General features: G+C 44.0%; 1 protein-coding gene across 1 annotated transcript in view; it reads right to left on the reverse strand.

The window, feature by feature from the left end:
• Window positions 1-19,415, reverse strand: part of PAPPA (pregnancy-associated plasma protein A, pappalysin 1) — a 223,581-nt gene that overhangs the window by 148,978 nt on the left and 55,188 nt on the right. Inside the window, exons 5-6 of the mRNA XM_012721479.1 lie at window positions 12,065-12,257; window positions 5,536-5,657 (exon numbers count right to left, since the gene is read on the reverse strand). Coding sequence (XP_012576933.1) covers window positions 5,536-5,657; window positions 12,065-12,257 — 315 coding nt within the window. The remainder of the gene's footprint in view (window positions 1-5,535; window positions 5,658-12,064; window positions 12,258-19,415) is intronic.

Raw genomic sequence — 19,415 nt, forward strand, 5'->3', positions numbered from 1 at the left:
TTTGTCTCTATTTTGTATCTCTTTTTCACTCAATGCCATATGGCCATTGCTTATTACAATGACTGGTCCACAGACAATGCACATAGTGGATATTCAATAAAATATTTGTTAATGAAGATACTTTTGTTTCTATGGAATTAAGAAAAAAGGTTAATGCACCATGGAATACCAGAGCCCGCTGTGCTATGGTGAGCGCCAGGTGAACGTTCCACCCTTCTGTGGGCTTTTTCCTGGAGCTGGCAAGAGATGGAGCCATCTTTCTCCCCTCTTCCTTGGAGAAAACGACTGTCAGTGGTGGGAAGCCACAGGAGGGAAAAGATGACAAATCTGTTTGACGCATTCTTTCTCCCTGGTTTCTTGTACATCCACAGAGGGAACAAATGCTTTCCAAAGGACAGGAAGGTGAGCCTGGTCATTATGCTTGAGAAAGTTAAACAGGAGTAGAAATCATAGCATAGCCTGCGCTTGTCGGGTTATCAGAGGCAAGTAAAAAGAGCACCCTGGTTCATGGAATCCAACCCACTCCCAACGCAGCAACCCCTTTAATAACAGCAGGTTTCACGAATCGGCCGTCTTCTCTGTGTTGGGCACTGGGCCAAACACGTTACATGCCTCAGTTCTTTTCATCCTGGCAATAAGTCTACGATGCAGGTCTTATGAAACTCATTTCACAGAAGAGGAAACTGAGACTCAGATGGTTAAGCCATCCCCTGGTGGGGAGTAGAATATTATGTGATAGTGTTGGTGCAGGCAGCATGCCAGGCTTTGAAGCACTGAAAGCTGGGTTAAAATATCAACTACACAGCTTTTCATTGTGTCACCTTCTGTAATGATACCTGCCCCACCGGGCTGTTGTAAAACTCAAGTGGGATGAGGTATTTCACAGAGGCTTGCAAATGTATTAGTTCTGTTCTGAAAAGGAAGGGGGAATGAAGAAGGAAAAGCTTGGGAGGGGGAGGCATCAGAAGCCAGGGGGACAGTTGAGATGATCGTGATTTTGAGTGTAATGGGAGAGCAGCAAGAAATGAGGCAAGAAGTCTCCACCTTGAGAAGATTCTTGTTTACCATGGTAAGGACTTTAAATTTATACTGACAGAGATGGAGAGCCACTGAAGAGTTTTAAACCAACAAATGAAATGTGTCTTTAAAAAATAGCAACACTGTTAAGAGGCACAGGCACTATCCACTCATTTAACCAGCTTTCTATCCAAAGAATAATTACTGTGTGCCTGATTTGTGTCTGGTGCTAAGCTATCACCCCAGGGAAACCATTTCTGCAGACCTGATCTCTGCCTGCATGGATTTTCTATTTGAATGGAACCAGTTACAAGATAGCTGTGTGAATGCAGAAGATACACAACTGTGGCTTGGATGAAGGGAACATCAGAGGAGGTGAGGACAAATTAAAGTTCCTAAGAAGAAAACTGGATACTACTGGGAAATTGATTGGGTACATGATGGTGATGTAAGGAAAGAAGAAAGGAAAGGAAAGGAGGAGAGAGAAAGGAGGGGTGAAGGGGGAAAGGAAGGAAGAAGAGATAAGGAGAAAAAGAAAAATTAAAGAGGAAGGAAGGAGGGAAGGAGGAGGAAGGGAGGCTTGGAAGGAAGGACAAAGTTCCTGTTGCTTTATTATTAACACATACCCTTTTGTATATCTGGCAACTAAAGAAAAAGTGACATGTTTATATAATCTGTCCACCAGAAATGAGACCATACATGTGTGTGAAACATATTTATATATATTTATGCTGATTCCAATTTGCATTTATGAAGATCTACATAGACATTATTATACATATTTGTGTGTATATGCTACAGCTGTTGACACAAATAGTTACCAAAACTTGGTGCCAAGTTTCTTCCAGATGAATACTTCAGCACACCTGAAGTATTCTGGGCTGGAAGACAGGGAAAGACTGACACAAATAAGGAAAAATGAAAATGTTGCCATGTGTGTTCATCTCTCTTGGAAGACTCAACACTTGGTATATTTCATGCTTGTAGATTGTGATCTTAATTGGGATTTGAAAGATTCAGATGCCAGCTATCTAATTCCTGGATTCATACAAAGCATGGCATTGAATTCCTTGAGAAATGGTCATCTAAGAAATAAAGATTCTGCTAGAAAGATAGGAAAACAGGGCTTCTTCTTTTTGAATACTATCATGCTCTGTGGCTAAAGTCAAGAATTGGCTGAAGATCATGGAAAGAGTTAAAGTTGGACATAGAGGACGTTTACTAAATATTTGTTGAATGAAGAATCATCTGTCTGGCTAAGAGGGCATGAAAATAAAAGAGTTCTATCCCACGGGCTCTGAGCATTGACAGGATGTTCATTCGTGGACAAGACGACATCTTCAGAGAAGTGAAGTGATTCACTCAAGGACACAGGGCATGTGAACGGCCAGGCTGGGACCAGGGTCCAGTCTTCATCCCACCCCATCCCCCGACTCTTTCCCTAAAGATACGTCTGGCATGGCTCATGGATTTGGGAGTTTTATGTTAGCTTGGAAAGTCCAAAAACTTAAACACGCAAAGATAAATAAGATGAAAATGAGTTGAGAAATAAATTGCAGTTTGGCTCATGGAAAAGTTTATTTCTTCAAGGATATTAAAAAGGTCTGAGCCAAACAGATCACAGAGCCTGTAATAGGATGCTCTAAAAAAAGAATAGTGTCTTTTCCTGGCCTGTGCATACTAAATTTACATATCCTAAAGGAAAACCTGGGGTTGCCTGACTCAGCTCGGAAACTTGGGGGCTTGCACTTCTGGTTGAACCCCTTCTGCAGATCACAAGGAGGAGCATCAGGGACAGACACCCAGGAACAGACTTAACCAATCGACATTTGGGTTGGATGGAGGTGTGGAGAGATGTCTGGAAATTTTTTCATTCACACAATGGTAGAGCAAACCAAGATGATGTTGGCCAGTAAGTCTCAAGGGGAGAATGTGGCTGATTCTACTTTTCAAATATCTTGCAATTCTATGACTTCTCTCTTATCTCACTGGCACTGACCTCCCCAGCCACCAACCCTCCTCCTCTCGGTTCCTACAAGTCACTTTGTTGTTTTCTATCCACTAGCCTGTTCCTTCCCCAGCAGGTTGCCAACAGAGCAGCCATTTTCCTAATCAGATGCATAACTCTTTAACTGCTGTAAATCCAAACCCATTCTCATCATGCATCTTGACCATTCCCACCTCTCCCTCATGCCCCACCTTGCTCTTCATGCTTCCATCCCATTTATGCTCTGACAGCTTGTGTTTATGTGAGTTACATCCCTTCGTAGTTACCGCACCATAAATTAAAACTGAGAAATTCAGAAACACAGGATCACGTGTTCCATTAGCTACTGCAGCAGTAACCGCATCATCTTCCAGGTAGCCACTGAAAAGCTCCTTTGTACTCTTGGGAGAGAATGGGAGTGAACAAGGTAAGCGCTGTCTGAGCACTAACTGGGAAAGTAATTTTGGATTTTGAGGGCACCCTAAAAAGTTTGTTAGGGACCCCATACGCCTCCAGATGGTGCAGAGAAAACATCTGCTCTAAAAACACCAAACTCCTTTCACATTTTCAAATTCACCTAGTGGGCGAGGGTGACCATCACTTTGTCCAGAAAATCTGAGTCTCCGTTCTGAGTGAGGTGATCTTCTTCTGGCTGCCTTCTAGCGGCCTGGGCTTCCTCACATGGAGTTAACTGCCTATTTACTTATCTGACGTCCCCATCAGATGCACAGCTTCGCCGGGGCCCACGTGCCCAGTGCCACACCTGCCCTCAGCTTCTGTGGTGGCCACAGAGGAGGCAGGGGACCTTTCGCCAGGACCTGAAGTCTTTTCACGTGGGGAGAGACACACCTTCTGTGAGAACACAATGTGGGTTCAGTTTGGGTGGGAAAGTCTTGGTTGCAGATTTCAGGAAGAAACTGCTACCAAAAGGAGCCAGCAAAGGAAAGCCAGGGACTCTGTGCCTGTTGGTGGGGGAAGGCCGAGGGGGGCGTCTGGTCTGGGTGGGAATTGGCTGGCTGACCCCAGGCATCCCTTTGCAGTCTGAAACCTATGGTTGTGTGAGGCTGAGTGAGGGATCCTCCCAGGCATCCCTCTGCTTTACATTCCAGATGGATTTGTTTAGAGTTGCCTGGTTGGTCTTGTATTTTTATTTTAAGCTACTTTTGAAGATAGCAAAGTGCAGTGCTGTTATGTTTCTCCTTCATTCTCCTCTCTGACCCCTCTCCTTTGCTTTATTCTATCTCTGGCTTTTTCTTCTCAAGCTCTTTCTAAAAATACAGAGAATAATGGAGGAGGTTTCACTGAGGCCCAATGAGGACTCGGATTCTGCCGCTGGGATGGTCTGGCATCCCCACCCAGGGTGAGACGGCAGAAACTGCCCTGCACAGGTGCCAAGAGGCAGGCAGGAGGGCTGTTCTAGTTGTAAATCTGAAGGCAAGGGAGGGGAGAGAGAAGACCAAGAGGGAAAGAAGAGGTCTCTGCCTGGTTTCAGGGTGTAGCTCTGAACCCGAGAGAGAGACTGCAGAAGGAAACCAACAGGTGATTTTCCACACGATTCTCTAAGTCCAAGCAGCCCTGCCGGAATCAGGTATGTGGGTCTGGCAGTGGCTGCTGCTGTAAAATGGAGCACAGAGCTCACTGGCACAGAGATATGGGAGATGGTAAGCAAGGAAGGGCCTGGTCCTGGCACTGCCTCCAACAGTGGTAATCAAGGGGTGCTTCCCTCACGTGTCTTTAGAGACTGATGGATCCCCAGAAGGGGGTCATGTGGCAGAAACAGAGGAACAGTGTGACACATACAAGCATGCCCTGGGGATTCCCAGAAATAACTGAAGAAGAATCAAAGGCTACTGATGCTTTGAAGCCCCAAAAATGTGTATTGATTCCAGGATGACCATAGGCTCTTGGGACTGCCAGCACATAGAAACATGCACACGGAGACTGTGTCTGTATCAGGTGTGTGGCCTTGGGCACTTAGTTAATGCCTCTGTCCTTTGTGTCCTCATATATAGAGACTGGGGTGACACTCTCAGGAGCATGCATAAGTTCAAAAGACGTGTATTGAATGACTGCATGAGTATTGGCCTTGATGTTGTTCCAAAGGGTTCAATCTTGCAGTTATAGATGAGCAATTCCTGGAATTCTAAATCACAGCATAGTAACTACAATGAATAAAACTATACTGAATGCTAGAATATTGCTGAGGGAAATGTTAAATATTCTTAAAAAAAAAAGGAAGATGATTATGTGAGGTGATGGATTTATTAATTAACCATATTGTGGTAATCACTTTGCAATGTGTATGCACATCAACTCATCCTGTTCTCTACCTGAAATCTATACAATGTTGTATGTCTCTATAAATGTGGGAAAACAAACAAACAAAATATTTATATTGGTCTTGCAGGGAAGTCTTACATCCAAATGAGGAGGGAGGTGGAAATGACCAGAGGGATAGTTCTACTTCATCTACATGGAAAGTGCTATTCTTTGTACCCCCAACCTGTCAATGACCTTGTGAGCTGGCTTACCTTCAGCTTCCCGAGGACTCCAGTGTCCTGATGGGCCACAGGGCATTGGAGAGGAGGCATTGAAGGCATACTGCACCAGGATTCTCCCTTCCAGGCAGAGGTCACATGCTGATCCCAATTCTCTAGGAGGCCAAGGAAATAAGGAAAATGCACCGACTTAGCAAAAGGTGAATGAGTCCTTGACTTCAGCAGGCCAAAGGCAACAGGACAGAGGATGTAATTCCATATTATCTCCTTCCTATCCATAGTAAAGCTTCTAGAATAGGGTTGCAGATGAAGATTCTCTCCACTGCCTAGCAATGAACTTCTGTTATGACAGCAGATACATTCTAAATTTCAAACAGGACAGAATTGACAGACCAACAACTAACTGCCTGCATGGAGCATGGATCTTAATTTCTTAAGTTCATTGAGAATTTCATATGTGGTTATGAGAAAATCTGCCTGTGTGGCCTCAAGTTTTATTCTTAGAACAATATTATGTACCATCTTGGGTTGTAGGCATTGAATAGGAAGAAGACATGGTTCACTTCCTACAGCTGAAAACGAGCAGGTTGATGCCTAAAGTACCTTCCAGCCCTTACATTCTACGGATGGATGAGTCAGCCCTTCATTTGACAGTCAAACGCAGTTTCCTCACCATGTCATCTAATTCAGTTTAGCAGCTTTCCAAGGAATGAGCCAATTCCTCAAAGGGATTAGCCCCAGAAATGAAAGATTTTGGTGGCTTCCCCTGCCATCTAGAGTCTTGTATTCTGGGTACAATCTCCCTTTGGCACAACAGCCTTCAAGATCTTTTTTTTTCTTCACCTTTTTAGGTGAAAGTCATAGGGGAAGGGTTTAGGGTGAGCCTCCTGTACAATGATGCACCCCAAACTGCAAACTGAGTCACCTCTGCAGAGAGAATGACAAGGGATGATATCAAAAAGTGTTGAAGTTGAAGATATTCTCTGTCCTTTGACTGCCTAGAAGGATACATAGATGAGACCTATCTCAAGTCTTAGAACATTCCCTTCCCAGGACATCTCTGTAGCACCTATGCTCATGTGGTAAGGGAGAGTACATGTGAGACTCACAGTCTGCTGGTGCTCCCATCCTCCTCTACACACTGCTGCCAGGGAGCTCATTCCCAAGCCTATATCTGAACTAGGCCAAGGGCCTACTTATCTACTCATATAGCAGCCAACACATGTATAGGCAACACACAATGAATCAGTACCAGACATGTTGCTAGGATTCATGACTAATCTAGGTTAGATCCTCAGCTTGCAGATTTTGCATCTTCAGCTTTTTCACTATAAATAGGAAACCACATAAAAATAGACATTTTGCAAACACACTAATACACAGTGAGGAAAAAATGATTAAATAGTCTAAGGTTGACCTATTCAATCGAATAGTGAACAGAACAATTATTACAAAAATATTTATAGGGAGTATGAAATTTCATGGAAAGTGAATGTTAGACTGTTAAGTACCAAACTCATGTATCAAAACCGAATCCATGACAGCATCTTACTGCTGCTCTAATAACTTTAACGTGAAAAAATATTATTGGCTATAATTTCTGGATAGTGGAATTTAAGATGACAGCCCCCCTTTTTTATTCTTTCTGGTTTTCTGAAAATTCTATATATTTGAATACACAGGAAGTGCCTTGGGATAGCAATAACAATAACTCTACAAATTCTTTCATAAGTAGGGAATGAGGAGTGGTGAGAGAAAGATCTCCACAGCACTACTTTGGAGGGTCGAGTTCCATTTCAATGACTGCAGTCCTTGCATAGTAGCTCTGAGTCACGTGATTGACTTACCAATCACAATGAGATTACCAACATCCTGAGAAGGAATTAGGAACTACACTGACCTTAATGACCATCGAGTAGTCCTTCCTTTTATCTCTTTACCTGTTCTGTTTTGGATACTACACAGAGAGTCATCTGAACTTCATAAGTTTACAATAAATATATGAGTGAAGACACCATATTCATCTAACAGTAAATGTGATTTCTATGCAGAGAGCTCCATAGACTGCATTTCTTCTGGTGGAGCACAAAGCTACACCATTGACTCACATATTTGTTCATGGTCTCACCTATAAATTCAGTGGACAGTCATGGAAGAGTCTTTGTTTATTGGTGTACAAGTACAAATTGGCCATCTAGGGTGAGTAAATTAGTGATGGTACCTGACTTCCCAGAGCTTGCCATCCAGTAGAGGCAATAGTTATAAACACATTAGGTAAAGACACAAATACTGACCAATAAGTTCTAGGAGGAAAGTAAAGTGGTGATGCAGGAGAGAATGGGGACAGGAATGACACTGATCTCCTTAAGATTGGGGCAGTCATGGGAGATCCGATCAAGAGAACACCATTTATTTATATTGAGATTGGAAGGATGGCTGTAAAACATTTCAAGCAGTTTCCAGAATTCTAAAGGACCTAAGCAGGAATAAAAGGTCTTGGTCCAGAGGGTTTCTGAAGAGATCCCGAGTGGAAGGAGTCACAAATGAGAGAAAGAACCTTAATAGAGCCAGTTGAGCATGTAGCCAAGAGTTAGATGTTGGGAGGTCGTATAGGCCACCTGTGATTAGAGATAAAACTAACAGAAAATCATGGGAGGGTTGCAAGGTATGGAGGGTTATGATCTGAACTGATTCACATTTTAAAAAGATCAGTCTGAGTGATAAATGTAGAATGAATGGAAAGAAAGTGAAATGAAGTAAAAGAAAAGCAAGAGTAAAAGCAAAACCAGCAATTATAAAACAATGGTGTGATTCTGTGTAGGGTGGATGATGATCCTATTAGATTAGGAAACTGAGGTCCATAAACACAAAGTAATCACCTCAAGCCATAGCTCAGAAAGTCAGCCTCAATATAGGCTTAGTTGAAATGTGGCAGTATCTATGCATCCAGGAATATAGGTTTCCCCTGCTACCTGAAAGTAGAACACCTTTATGTAACTTTTGATAAGCTGAAATAGTATAAAACAAAGAAGCAATTATAATTTACTTAGATGGAACTAAGTTTAGGATCCCCAGATGAAAAAATAACCTACCAAATCACACCAAATAACAATCACACTAGCACACAGTGAAAGCTGGAATGACATGATGGAATAGACAGCCTGTACAAGGTAGATCCCAAAGAGACAGCTTGGAGTTGCCATCCATGCTGTTGAGGGTGCTGCAAAACAAATACTGAATTGGATTGCACTTTTGGCTTTTTGCCATGAGAGTAAAAACTCTGGATTTTTTTCAGTAAACAAAATCAGGAATTAATGTAATCTTTCAGAAAAGCAAAGTTGAGTAACTCACTTCCACACATGGACACAAGTTCCATACCTTGACATGAATTTGAGGCTTATGGACACCTGTACCTACACAAACACATTCACAGAAACACACAGAGATGCACCCCACCCATGTACAGACAACTGAAGTCACAGATGCACAGGATGTAAATGCCGCCAGCCATCATCTTTCTCAACCAGGTTCTATGAGAGTAGAAGCTGACAGCACCAAGTCTGAGCTGTCCAGCAAGGCAGCCACACAAGATGACTTAAACTTAAAGTTTTGTAATAAATTTCAAAATCCAATTCCTCCATCATAGTCATCACATTTTAAGTGTTCCATTGCTACAATTGACGAATGGCTACCATATTGGAAAGTACAGACACAGAACATCCATTCATGCAGCAAGCCATGTTGGACAGGCTTTCTCTACAATGCATCCAGAATGGTACAAGTTAAGTACTGTCCTTGTAAGAACTAAGAAAATAGTAACTCAAGTCATTTTCAGCATTCTGAAATTTGGAAGAGGAGATTTGGTTGAGAAAGGCTAGACTCTCTTTGGCTTAGAGATCAGAAAACAGGCTGAAGAGGAACTGGAAATGAATGAGGTCACAAAAACGAGAGCCTGGTCTCTGGGTTCCCAGTCCAGTGCTCTTTCCAATGCGTCAAATCCAATTGTTCAGATAAATAAAACCATCCAGTCAACACATGTTTGCAAGACAGATAACAATAAAGGAGCTAGAAAAGCCAGGGGTGGCCTTGAATTATTTATTCAGTTGCCCATGTGTGAGGACACAGGCTGTGGGAGGATCTGAATATTTTTTTTAAGGAAAACCCTTGTATTCTCTTAGAACACAGATGTGAGGAACAGCAGGAGGACATGAAGATGGCCAGGGGCGAGAGGTTGGCATTGATGGATGTAGTGGAAAACACCAGAGGTTTTGCAGGGGGAGAGAATTTGCAAGTAGCTAACCAGCTCTGGAAAGCCCAAGATGGACGCTAACATTTCTTGAACACCAAATGTGTGTGCAAGGCATAACGCATGTCATCCTGTTGAGCTCCCATAAAACTTGGGTGACATGAGTATAATTAGCAACTTTTTATGGAAGAAGACTCCAAGGGTCAGAGAAGATCAGAGAGGTGAGATGGTTGGCTCACCCGAGGTCCCACAGACTATGGGTGGAGAAGCCGAGACTGGGGCACAGACAACCTCACATCAAAGCTGGTGCACTTTGTATGAAGCTACTTTCCATGAGCGTAAACTTGGTCTACGGGAGAGTGATAAAAATAGTTCCATTTCTTTACAACAATTTATTGAACTTGTGGACTGACTTCCTGTAGACACAGACTATGGCCTACGTAGCTGTTAACCCTAATTAGACATGTTTCTGAAATGTCAGTTTTAATTTAACATATGATAACTCCGTTATGAAATCCTTGACTGAACAGAATAGCTATTGTAAGAGCCTCAAGCACCAACTGACTATAGGTTATTAAAAACATATTGATTGAAGCTGAGGGCACTGTGTAATAGAGACATATCTCATTACACAACAATTAACCCTCCAATAGCTTTCCAACAATCAGATGGTATTTATTTAATGGACAAAAACTGCTTTATGAAATACAAATTGAATACATACACAGGAAACTTCACTTACAAAACTTCCATTTTTAAGTAAAATCGAGGCCAAGGTTTGACCAAAAGTCTGATACTTCTCATCGCCACAGAAAAAATAAATAAATCTACAGGCTGTTGGAAGCCTACTCTGAAGTGTCACATGAGGTTTCCCAAACCAGCTGTGAGCTCCCAGTGAGGGTGGCTGCGCCAGAGGAAAGGGGGTCTCTGTAGAGGGCAGAGAGAGTACATTTCCTTTCCTGAGATCACATTCGACACGCTGACAAATGAAGGTTCTCGGAACAGAGACTGATGGTGCTGGTGAAAATTGGAGTCCCAATTTAATGTGGTGCCACAATCTCATATACTTTTCATACTATACATGTATACACTTACAGCCATAAATGAGAGCTACCCATTACCTTTTGTGACCCTTGTGGGGGGTGAGTAACACCTCTGTCTTAACTGGAGCTTTGGTAGGACTTAGTGAAAGCGTGGGAGCCCCAGACAAGACCCTGAAGCTAGGAGTGAACCCAGCCCCCACCATCTTCTGTGTGTTCTTGGTTAAATCGCTCCACCTCTTTCAGCTCCAATTCCCACTTTCCTGAGCAAATGGGGATGATGAATTCCCCCGGACAGACTCAATGGTAAGATTAAACAAGACCCTGCATATAAGCCATTCAGTACAGAACCTGACAGAGTAAGTCCTTAACAAAAGGTAACAAACACAACAATAGGGTGTTATCAATGAATCCTTCACTGGTAATTACTGGCACCATCATCTATGTCATGTCATCATTATTGGGCTTGGAGAGGGTAAGATATAAATTCCCACATTATACTTAAGCACTAAAAAGAGGTCTTAATCCATTTCCACGGTCCTTTGGATTGGGTCCCCTTACAGTTTGAGCTCCTTCCTCAGAAGATCTCAATGCTGAAAGGCCCTACAAGACACCTTTGGATTCAGGTCTTCACCTTGAAGCCACTGAGACATCACTAGACACACCCTTTAGGGGAAGAGGGACTTAGACTCACTTGGTTGGAGTAGAGAGAGTTGCTCAAAGTGATAGAGCAGATAGTGTCAATCAGGGGAACAGAAGAGAGGAATGTTGTGCCTGTTTTTCGTCCTCTGGACTACCTAAACATTCTTCCTTCAGCATTACAAAGAAGCACTAGGCACAAGCACTGAATTCATATATTACAAACATGCACACACATTAATGTGCAATGTATAAGTCTGCACACAGAGACATGTGAATATGTAATCTGTAGTGTGCATATGAAGGTGTGTATACATTTATCAGAGGAATTTCAGCTCCTGAGCTCACAGAGACCAGACCCACATCTTGATCGCAAAGGTTTCCAGGTATTTAATAACATAAAGCTAAGCACTCACATGCTTAAAAAATCTGTATTCTGACTCACTCCCTTCTTTTAGCTACCATTGCTCATTCACTGACCCCAAATTTACAGTGACTGTGCTAAGGGGTACCCACTGCACAAACTGAGCCAAGGACAAAGAAACACAGTATGACCCTCTCCAAGGCTTCTTCCCTTCCAAGTTGCCTCCTTCTTGGCGGCAGAGAGAGGGAGCAACTCTTCCCAGGCCACGCTCACCTTTCAAAGAAGTGGCCGTCGATGGGGGGGAACCACTCCAGTGTCACAGAGTCAGTCGTGTGGCCCACAATCTGGGGGGCCAGGGCGACGGGTGCCGGCTTCCTGGAGGGCTGCCAGCTCTGGTAGACCAGGTCCAGGTAACAGTGCATTCTGGCGACTTGGTTGGGCGTGAAGGAGTCTGTGCAGTCGTCATCTGCAAGCGGGCAGGGGGAGAGATGAGAACGGAGCTGCACAGGCGGGCATGCGAGAGAATGATGACGTCTACCAGCGCTCTGAGAGCCAGCGCCAGCCCCTGCCAACTCAGAGCTGGCCTCTTCCAGTGCTCAAGAGTTAATGGTCTGTGAACAAATTAGTGTAGTCATCACTTCTAGAGACAGGTGAGGGGGAAGCAGGAAGGGGCGGGCGGGTGGAACTGAAAAGTGCTTCTGAGACTAGCGAGGGAATAGCACAGAGGTCATGGCCAAGGATAAGAGCAAGGCAGGCTGCTTTCCAGGGGCCCCACGTCCACTGGTCACTAAGTCACACAACCCTTATTCCTTCCTTCCCTCACCACTCATTCCATATGTTTCATTCACTCATTCCTGTCTTCACTCCTTCTTTCAAGCATTCCCTGTTCCTTCACTCATCCTTCCCCTTCCTTCATCCACTTGTATTATTCATTCTGCTCTTCATGATGTCACGATATTATCTTTCACACAAACCCACGGAGCTTCTATTACTAACACTGAACTCTATGCCAACAGCAGAGAAGTGATGAAATGTTGAGTTCCTGCTGCTGAGGAGCTGCCAGTCTGATTGTAGAGTGGAAGTTACCTTGTGGGTTGAACCAAGGTTGCTACGAAGCTGGTCAACCATGTGTTGGGGAAGGAGGGTGACCCAAGGCAGCCAGGGAAGGAGATAATTGAGATCAATCAGACCACCAGGCTAAGACTGGGAAAGTTGAGGGTTTTAGATGAGGGAAACACAGGACCCTAGAGCACAGCATCCTAGACAGTGAGGACAGACTCAGGCAAACATAGAGAAATGCTGACCCAGTGCCCTGCTGGAACTGCGCACCATGACACCTGCTGCCCACGGTTGGTTGTTCATGGGCATTGACTTCGTGACTGGTGTAAGCTAGGCCCAGGCCACTTCACTTGGACACATTGAACTTTCCCACAATTTCTGGAATAAATACAATAATAGTTGCCACTTTTCAGAAGGGAAACCGAACTGATACAGGACAAGAGCATGCTGAAGATGAGTCAGGGTCAGATCTGAGATTCCCCCCCCAGACATTCTTGACACCAAGGCCATGCTTCTCATCAATATGACTTTGTGAGCATGAATGAGACCTTGTATAGATAAGGTAGCCTGCAGGTGCTTGATAAATAGAAATGGATTCTGAGTCTGAAGGGCTGGGAGACAATCTCTTAAGTGTCTTTACATCGAATGACCTTCAGTTCTACTCTCTCTTTTATAAGATGCAGACTGAAGGCTATGGACCAAGACCCTCCTCCCAAAGGGAAGACTGCCTCCCACCTCTCCCTCAATTAGCTTTATTCAGCGGCCCCAGGGGCACTATTTGGGTGGTTTCCAAAAACACCACTTCCCAGGGAGTCCGCCTGGTCAGGCTTTCTGCAGCTGGGCCCCAGACAGAGGAGCACGGGGCTCACCAGATCTTAAAATAAACCCACCACTGGGAACCCTGCAGCATAAACTCACTCCTCCTTATCAAACAAACAGAAAATGCATTTGGGCAGGTGCTGGGCAGTTAAGCATGAACTAGAGAATTCAGCTTGGACAGGGGCAGGGATGCAAGGAGGTTAAACACAGAAGCTACTTCTGATCCCCTTAGTAACTACTGAGAGTCTCTTTTCAACACCCTGGGGAAGACTTTCATGCATCTGGAAGAAGCAGAAAAGTCTGGTGTCCACCGTGAAAAAGAGACTACAGTGTAACTCTCTCTCAAGCCCAGATGCCACCATGTAACTTCTTCCATACCAAAGAATGGTTCCCATCACCTGGAGAACAGAGTCCAAACATTTCAGTATGAGAAGTAGCAGATCATCCAGTATATGGATACATCTGCCTTAAAAGTTACTATGGGGCCCTCCAGGTGGCACAATGGGTTAAAGCACTGCACTAAGAAGCTAAAGCCACTTCAGCATGAGTTCAGTCCCACCCTGGAGGTGATCCACATGGTACAGCTGACTTCTCCTGTTCCCCACTCTGTCTCTGGTGAATCCTGTCATTGCATTTGCACCTCTGGCCTGTACCCCAGTTCTGTATGCATAAATAAATAAATATTTTTTAAAAAGTTACTATGAACATTTTGCACTTTGACCTCAAAGTCTTGTAAAAGGCACTGAGTAGGTCAGAGGCAGGAGGAGGGATGACAGCAAATGACACATGGCTGTCCAGTTAGACTAGTGCATGAAGGGTCTGGAGTCAAGTGGGCAAGAGATCTCAGACCCTCAGTGCCTCAGTTTCCACATCTGTAAGGTGGACGTGTTGATGATAACAAGCAGGCTTATCTTGGAAGTTAAGGGTAGTAAAGCACCAAGAACCATGATAAGTAAGCGTGCTCAATAAATGCTGTCTTAAGATTGGAAATAGTGTGAGTGTGTGTGTACTTGCGTGTGAGCGTGTTGGAAAACTGCAAGGGGGGGGGGACAGACAGAAAAAGATTCATTGTCTTTGACCTAGCATTATCATACATTGAAATTCACTGGATAGACAGATACTCATGGACAAAGTATGTGGGGAAAATGTAGGTATAGGAATGTTTCCTTAAGCATCATTTACAACAGTAAAAAAAAAAAAAATTAGAACCAACAAACCTATTAGCAGAGGAATGGCTGTGTACATTAAGACTCAGGAACAGAAAATAATACTCGTTAGTCCTTTCCTGAAGAAGGGAGTAAGCTTAAAAACCAGTTCCCTCATGTATAAGTTGGGGATATTTAAAGCAACCCCACTACACAGGGTTGTGGGGATCCAGGAGCTGAGGTACCCCCACCCCAGCATTTATGATGGTGCTTGGGGAAGAGTTTGTCCTCGAATACACCCTAATTTGCTTGTTCTTCCTATTCTTGTCTACCCCTCTCCCCAATTACCCTTTTATAGTGTAAACTTAAGCCTTTTCCATGTGTCCTGGTAAAAAGGAGTCTGATAGGTGATACAGCCTCGTAGAGGAAGAGAAAAGTACCTGAACTTAAAGCTGAAGTCAGGAAATGTTAGTGCCAAGGGACATCACTTACAGTCAGCACTATTATCAGAATCTTAGGTGAAATAGCAAAAGGCTTCCATTTATCACAAGACTCAGTCTCAATTAGCTAATGTCTAGAGTCAGCCACTCTTGGCTTCCTGCCACCACATTCTATCCTCTCCTGACATGTGTGGCCACTTGATCCTGGTCTCCAGGACCAGCTAGTCCATTCCTTTACTTCTGTCTCCATCTGTCCCTAAGCAGAAAGGACACTGGGGGTTTTGGCGCTCAGTGATCCTTCATCAGTTCCCAGGCTGTTGATCCAGTGCCCCAAGTTTGTGAACAGAACTGGGAGGCCACAGTGCACGATAGCTCAGAGTGCAGATTCAGAGCCTCACTCCCTATGGACCCCAGGGCAAACCAGTGACTTCGACACCCTCATTTTCACCTTCTGCAAAATAAGGAATAGATGCTACATGCCTCTACAGCTATAAAAGCATTTAACTGGCTAGTTCCCTCCTAGTGCCGGGATAACTGAGCATCCTTTGTAAAAGTCCCTGCTTTTTAAAAGATAATGATAATAATAGTAATAACATTATATGAGTATGAAAATGGCAGTTCTCCATTGTATAACATTTAGAATATGTTGCAAAAAATGATACAAAGACATAAATTATCACCTTAAACTCATTACCTAGAGATAATACAATTACTATTTAGCGTATATGAATATGTATGGATATGATGAGTGGATGTATCTACAGTGAATTTACATAATTCTCATTATCATAAGCAGACATTCATCTTATGGAAAATGTGTGTGTGTGTGTGTGTGTGTGTATAGCAAGCCTTATAAGTTATATAAAGCTCATGTGTTAAACAATTAACACATAATCCTACCAATTGTCATTTATTGAGCACTAATTTTGGTATGGAGGACAGTTCTAAGTCAGTTATCTGTCTGACTCCACCTACCAAAAAAGGGAGGTGTGACTGTCCTCCATGGTATCGATGAAGAAGGAACAGAAGCTCCAAGGGAAGCAGTAACTTGCTTAGATCAATCGAATCCTACTATGTGGAAATTCAAGTACTCACTCTCCAGACTTTATATTCTGAACTATGGTGTGGCCCTGCCATTCCCCTTCATGTGGTCTTCAGGGGCAATACGATGTTGCATCAGGTGGATGCTTGTGACTTATTTCAGTGATCCATTCTCTTTGGGCTAGTAAGCAGAGTTTTGATTTTTCATACATGTGAGTATTTGTGTTGGATGCCTGCATGCCTATTTAGTATTTGGAGAATAATCATTGCTAAGAACAACCTTTTGATTAAATCTTCAAATGCACTGACAGATTTCTCTCCCTAGATATATGTTCCATAGAGGTGGACATATTAGTTCAGAGTGTACGTACATATTAAAAGGCCAAGCTCAATAATAAAAAGGCTCTGGGGGTTGGAGAAGGTCTAGGTCCCACACTCTGCAGGGACTCTAACTAGTGCTTGCCCTTGGTGGGCTCCCTCTGGCTGATATTCAGAAAGTCAAGTATAGGGTGCTTGCTCGGGGCTTAGCTAGCACCTCATCGCGACCATACATGCTAGCACTCACCTAGATGTGCTTCCATCACCTGCCCAGTGCAGGTTCAACCTGATCACCTAGGGGCCTCTCAATCTTTCCCAGGATGAGAAAGAGAGCTAGAGAACAAGGGATAATTAATAACACAGGCAAACCTGGTTTCTGCTGTGTGACCACAAGGTAAGCTGAGTTATTCATTTCCCAAAGCCACACTTTCTGCATCTATAAAAGGGGTTCAGTCATCACAGCACGTCACCTGGTTGGGTTATCTTGAGGATTCTATAATAATTCTATGCAGCATTTCCCATAGGGTGTGACATGTCACAGGCCTTCCATGATTATTGTATACCTTTGCTGAGTGGGAGGGTAGCTGCCAGTCAGGTGTAGCTACTTCAATAGAAATTAACTGGAGTGCCTTAAGACTCACCATGTAGACTTGCAGCGCTGGCTGGATGTACATGATTGTGGCCCGCCACAGTGGGCAGGATAGATACTGAACCCTTTTATCTTTGCAGGAGGCTGCACTGGACGGTGCTGTGCTGGACTCCAACTAGAGGCCAGACCTAAGGATGAAGCACCCAGGAAGGGAGGGAACCCAGACAGCTGAGCTGGCACTGAGCCTGCCTCTCTCCTGGCCTGCAGGGCCCTTGTGCGAGGCTGTCCCCAGCCCTGAGAACCCGATCTGGTTCTGCATTTTGAATTTCATCCAGCTGCTTTTGTCACCTCATCTATCAGAGATCCTAAGGAAAACAAACATTTCAAAGCTCGTGGTTGCCTTGAATATGCTTTTGCGGGTGTAAGTTTGTTATCGTAGCTCAGTGAATTAGTTCTGCTGTTAATGGGTCACTGAGCTGAGGGGTTCCTTTAAAAAAACAACAGTAAATCAATCACCCTTTAGATCTGTACAAAGGGGAACAAAAAAAAAAGATTTGGTTTATGGAGGCCTGGTAGCGGGTGGCGGCTCATAGGCCCCTGAGAGGCCGGCAAATTTCCAAACTCCTGTTATTGTTTATTTTCCATGTGCGTTGAGCTGGCCGAAGGAAGGTGCTGCAGAAATGGGACATAAGCAGGGCTGTGAGAGGGGACAGAGCACCGGATGTGAGATGGAGGCTTGGCTGGGAATGCGAGCCCAGTGGGAATCTGCTTTTGAGGAAATACCCTGTACTCTGGTCTTGTTTAGAGATCTACACGTAGAGCCTTGTTATGGTTCTGGGGGCGGGTGAGCCAGCCCTCAGGAAACCTCAGCTTCTGACTATATGAATCTAAAACTGGAGAGGTCCCAAGAGGTCATCAGCTGGAATGGAAAGCAGAAGACCCGTTGGGGATCATCTAATTGACTGGATTGTAGTAGGGAAATCCTCTCTCCAAATCAACCTTGAGGCAAAAGCCTGACAGAAATGAGAAACAGTTGGAAGGGGGCATCCCTGGTTCAAGGGCAGATGGGGTCCAGGAGTTGCACCCACACCGAGACCTAGGGCTGGCCCCCGAGGCATCTCTGTGGACCCGGGTGTAAAACCAGCCAGCTGCTCACCTTCATACGCGTGCATCATCTAGGTCTCTGCACAAGTGCCTGACGTAGAAAACACTTGCCAATTATATTTGTGACCTGGGACAGGTGACACCAGTGTTTAGACTGGACCTCTGCAAAGCGGGCTAGTTCCTGCCCTATCGTGGTGAATTAAAGCAGATGGTATGGATTAAAGTCTTTTAGGAACAACAAGCTTTCATGCAAGTAGAAATAATGCTACTGATGAGAATCAGTTTTGTTTAGTTGTTCCAGGACCATTTACTCATGGCCTCATTCTCTCCCTTTTTCCCTCCCCCCCTTTCATACTAATAAACACATCGAGCACCAGGCCCCGTTCTAGGTTCTGGGAAGACAATAATATGTTACAGGCAATCTCTGTTTCACAGAACTTACTTGTTCTAGTGGGGAAAATATTATTATTGCCTGACAATAATAATAATAACAAAAACAATAACAACAACAACAATAATAATAATAATGATAATAATAAAGATTTGCGGTTAGGCTCCCATGTGCAGTTCTGCACTTGGCTGAAGGGGCCAGTGGTGAGGGACATGGGTGCCCTGGGAAGCTCCTTCTCATTTGCTGAAAATGCTAGAAGGGCTAGAAGTGAACTTGCTAGATGCTAGAAGGGAGTGCATGGTATTCTAGAACTCTAAGAACACTGTTATCGCATGTGGCTCTTTCCTGAGGCAAAGCATGTGTGTGTGTGTGGGAGGGGTTAATAAGAGTAAAGGAGGATATAAGAATTTGACATTTAGGAAAACTAATCAACCACTGGCTTACAAAAACACAGCTGTGACACTAGAAGAAACCTTGGAGATCAAGTCCAATGATTCCATTATCTTGAGAAAAATGAGACTCAGTTGGGTGGGGGGAGTAATTGGTCTTTGGGGGGACCCAAAACCAAAGGTGACCTAGTGGCAAAGCCAGAACTTCCACCCAGCTTAGCTTTCCTGACTTCTGGTCACCGCCAACTTCCAAAAGTGTGTCTTTCTGAGGCATTTTCAGAGGTGATGTTTCCTTATATCCTGAGAGTACTCACAGAAGGAATATTATA

This window comes from Condylura cristata, unplaced genomic scaffold (genome assembly GCF_000260355.1).
Source record: "Condylura cristata isolate star-nosed mole 26May11 unplaced genomic scaffold, ConCri1.0 scaffold00006, whole genome shotgun sequence".
Taxonomy (NCBI): Eukaryota; Metazoa; Chordata; class Mammalia; order Eulipotyphla; family Talpidae; genus Condylura; species Condylura cristata.